General features: G+C 38.6%; 1 protein-coding gene across 1 annotated transcript; it reads right to left on the bottom strand.

Annotated features, from left to right (window-relative positions):
- Positions 1 to 604: 604 nt before the first annotated feature.
- LOC121966136 (R3H domain-containing protein 2-like) lies at positions 605 to 3,820 on the bottom strand (the record flags this gene model as incomplete). The annotated part of the gene is made up of 3 exons (XM_042516242.1): positions 605 to 700; positions 2,103 to 2,211; positions 3,680 to 3,820. Coding segments are annotated over 3 exons (346 nt in total), but the record flags the coding sequence as incomplete, so codon positions are not given.
- Between the last annotated feature and the right edge of the window lie 136 nt (positions 3,821 to 3,956).

Raw genomic sequence — 3,956 nt, 5'->3', positions numbered from 1 at the left:
AAGCTGTTGTTGGCCATCGATGGAGCCGCCGAGGCAAGAAGCGCCCCAAAACCGGGGGATGGGTAAACCATTCACAGAGCTCCAAAGCTGCAGCACCAATCTACCGCAAAATTTTTAGCCTCTTTTGTTATTTCTTTTCTAAAAATAATTTAGGAACAGCCTAGTATCACTAGTGGATGAGCAGAAACAGACACACAAATACGCAGGTGCAGAATTGTTTTAATCTACGACTTCACCCGTGCAGCTGTTGGTTACAGGTAGGCCTACCAAATTCCAGGTGCCAAAGCTAGTGCAGGTATCTGTACAAATATGAACAGTAGCCAACTCTAACATGCAGACAGGGCCTGAGAAGGTAAAAATCATGCTTTGAATGATTTGCTCACAACTCATGGACATGCACCTTGTGTCAGCAAAACACATTGGGAACCACTGACTTGGATTATGAATGTTACCATGTTTCACTGCACCAGTTATTAAACAAACATTTTACATTCTTGTCTAATTAAGAAATACTGATTTCTCTATGGTAAAGGGAGCTGGAGTGTGATTTCATGTTAACATGTCCTTCCGAGTTTTTGTTGCCCTGACCAGGTTCAATACTTACTTCTCGGGCAAATATCCGATCTCGTACCCGCTGATACTCTTCCTCCCGCTCTTCAATGGACTTGCTACGTCGCCCATCCTGCAGCGGGACACGGATCTAACATTTGGGAAAACAATTGAATTTTTAAAAAATTACACTTTTAATCCAATATGCAATATTCCCAAATATGTGCTTAAATTTTATGTAAACACATTTATAGCCACACTTAGTGCGACCTACTGTAAAGATAAGTAGCAACAAGTCACATGATAGCAACAGTAGCATGCAAGAGAGAGCAGCTGCTTGCCGTCAAAACAAAACAACAGAATGGAAACAGTGCAGAAAGAGTGCTTTGAGGGGCAGAATAAGCGTGGGAAGCTTTAACACCACAAATGTGATAGAACAAAGGAAAACGATAAATATGCACAAGCATTAGGCGCCGAAGAAAAGTGTCAATGCTTCAAACAAACATGGTTGGAAGGAATGAGGTGTGAAAACTTGGTTCAGCCAGCAACAAAGCAAGTATATTATCCTTTATTATTATTATGATCAAACTGTTTCCGTGGTTGACAACGTGGGGTTTCAATGCTTAACGTATTCAAATATGTACAAATAGCGCAGGAATACAGACACACTAACTGCTTTGCAGCCCAGTTAGGGTTGCATTTCACCCTTTGTGGGTGCTTTGAGAATTACAGTTTCTTTTGTCTTATTTTTACATGTTTAGCTACAGCAAAAGCCACGCAATCCTTTTTGTGCATTTGCTCCTCTGTGTTGGTGATACTAGTATTGGAAGGGACAAAGAGGTATGACAGCATCTCATTTTCTAACCTTAATTTATCAACAATTTCACAAAAACAAAATCCTTTGTGATACAGGAGATGAGGTTTACAGTCATCATAACATTAAAAAAAACAACATGGGTGGACAGAAAGCATAATGGGTTTTACTTAAACACATCCTTTAAGTGCAGACCATGCTTCCTCAATTGTAAGTTATTATTAGTACCACCCCAAATCTTTTGAGATTGTTAAATCTCCTTTCACATACCAAGTTTGTTTTAATCCCTGTTGGAAACAATGCCGTTTAACACCCACCTGCCAACTGCGTAACTACAATAATGTACAGTTACCACTGTTCAAACTCTGCATGCTCTTACACATAGCTAAATCAATTAAGACTCTTAAGTATTGCCTCTTTATTTTAAATAATTTAAGAGTTCATTGTAATTCTTAACACATGGCCAGGTCAAGATGATGCTGCAGCTCTACTACTCCCACTTCCAGATGCCCAGATAGTCTGGGGCCTCACCACCGGAAATCTGTGAGTGTTTGATTCACAGCTTAGTTGGCATCAAAATCAGACATTACCTTGTTTCATCAGATCTGGGAAAGGTAATTAACAGTCTTATGTCATTATGTTCAGACTTCTGTGTCCCCGTCCTTCTGTGTCCCTATCCATCTTAAGATAGTTAACAAACATATAGTTAATGATTGTCATGGTATATAATGCAGCCTACCTGATTATCATCCTTGTCCATGCTGGCATCATCTCTTTTCAGGATGAATTTCTTCTGGAAGTCCATGTTACGTTCATCCTTAATGTGTTCAGAGAACCTTTGTTCTGGGCTGTAGAAGAAAAAGACAAAAGGCATACTTTCAACAAACTTAAAACTAGCCAAAGGTACCATTGACTGAAACAAAATAAGACACAGTTAACGCTTTTGGCAGTTATATGTAAAAACATATGGTATCTTTATCATAAATAAAATTAGTCCCAGCACAATGAAATCTTCTAAACAAAATAATCAAAACATGTCTTTTAGAAAAAGTACAGATTTTTTTTTTTTTTTTAAGAAATGGGCCTGTGACTGTCCTGCCATTAGTTTGAATCTTACCTGGAATAGAGGTAGTAATATCTCTGTGCACATGTGCTCACTGATGAGCCTGAACGCAACATGGTTGAAATAATGTTCAACTGGAGAAAGCTGACTCACAGCTGTCATTTGGTCCAAAAATGGTCAAGGTGTGCAGAGCTACTTTGGCTTGACCAAGATAAAAATAGTCTCAGACAGTTTGTAGCCAGACAGTAACAGGTCCATCATGCCGCCATGTCTCTCATATCTCTTTGGCTCTTCGATTGTTTAACGTGCATAGATAGTTTGACAGAGAGAAAAACACTCTCTCTCTAGCAAACTGCTTATGTAAGTAAACAATCATTTTTATTGACTCAACTGAGTGAAGCTTTTGCCGTATAAACTGGACCAGCTATGCCCCTACAGTAAAAAAAACAACACTCTGTGGAGAGTATTTATTCTCATTAATGCATCAGAAATTGGTCACGGTCAGTCAGTCTGATGACTGATGACTGATTTCTCTACTGTTTTTAACTACACATTTAGCAACTTTATTTCCTGGTTTAAACAATGACCAGTTTATAGTATATAAAAGTACATTTATTACCTACACATATTTCACCTAATAGCTGTGAGGTGTAACCTAACTTTTAACAGCTTGCTGGTTGCTAAATTAGTTAGTTCTCCACTCTCTGCCTAAAGTGCACACAGTGTGAAAAGCACAGCATATTCTTGCTATTCAATGGGATGTTGTTAGAAAAGATGAGGTGCATACTTGGCTCAAGCTGCTTTCATTTCTCAGGTGTATTGATACTGCCTAAGCTTTCAGCAGAAATACACTTTTCATTTGCTTACATGTTGCTGCTCTGTCACATGTTTGGGTCAGGTTGTTCTTCATCCAGCTCACACTTAAGAGTTTATAGCTTTGGGAATGTACTGTAAGCTTCATGCTGCAGTTGTCACAGCAATCTCAGTCACATGCGTTTGTTGTTGTGTATTTCCTTGAGGCTGTTTAGATTACTTCTGGATTTGATTTGATTATAACAGCCCCCCCGAAACCCTTATTGACACCATTACAATCCTTCCATCTGGAAAAGTCTAAATAAAATATGGTGTTTTTTTAACTCTTTTAAAGGTTGAATAATTTAAGTTTATTCTACAAATACGTAAATAAAGATTTGAAAAACACAATTAAGGCTGCAGCTGCTGAAGTCTGAAGCAAAGTTAGAAACTACACTCACATGCGCGTGTTGCCTGTTTTGTTGATGATGACAGCCTTGCCTGTCTGATCCACATTGTGGTCCATGCCAAAGTAGGCAGCCACACGGTGCAGCAGCATACGGTGATAAGAAGTCATCTGAGGAAACTTCTTATACTGGTTACTGCAGGAGACACAAAGTAACATGTTATTTCAATACTGCACTGCAATTAGTTTCTAAAACACTATATTTTTGTTTTTGCTGAATACTGTAGTGTATGTAATCATACTTCTTACATCTCTTCCTAACTGGATGCAAT

The sequence above is a fragment of the Plectropomus leopardus genome, unplaced genomic scaffold (genome assembly GCF_008729295.1).
Source record: "Plectropomus leopardus isolate mb unplaced genomic scaffold, YSFRI_Pleo_2.0 unplaced_scaffold23236, whole genome shotgun sequence".
Taxonomy (NCBI): domain Eukaryota; kingdom Metazoa; phylum Chordata; class Actinopteri; order Perciformes; family Serranidae; genus Plectropomus; species Plectropomus leopardus.
This window is presented reverse-complemented; position numbering and strand designations above follow the sequence as displayed.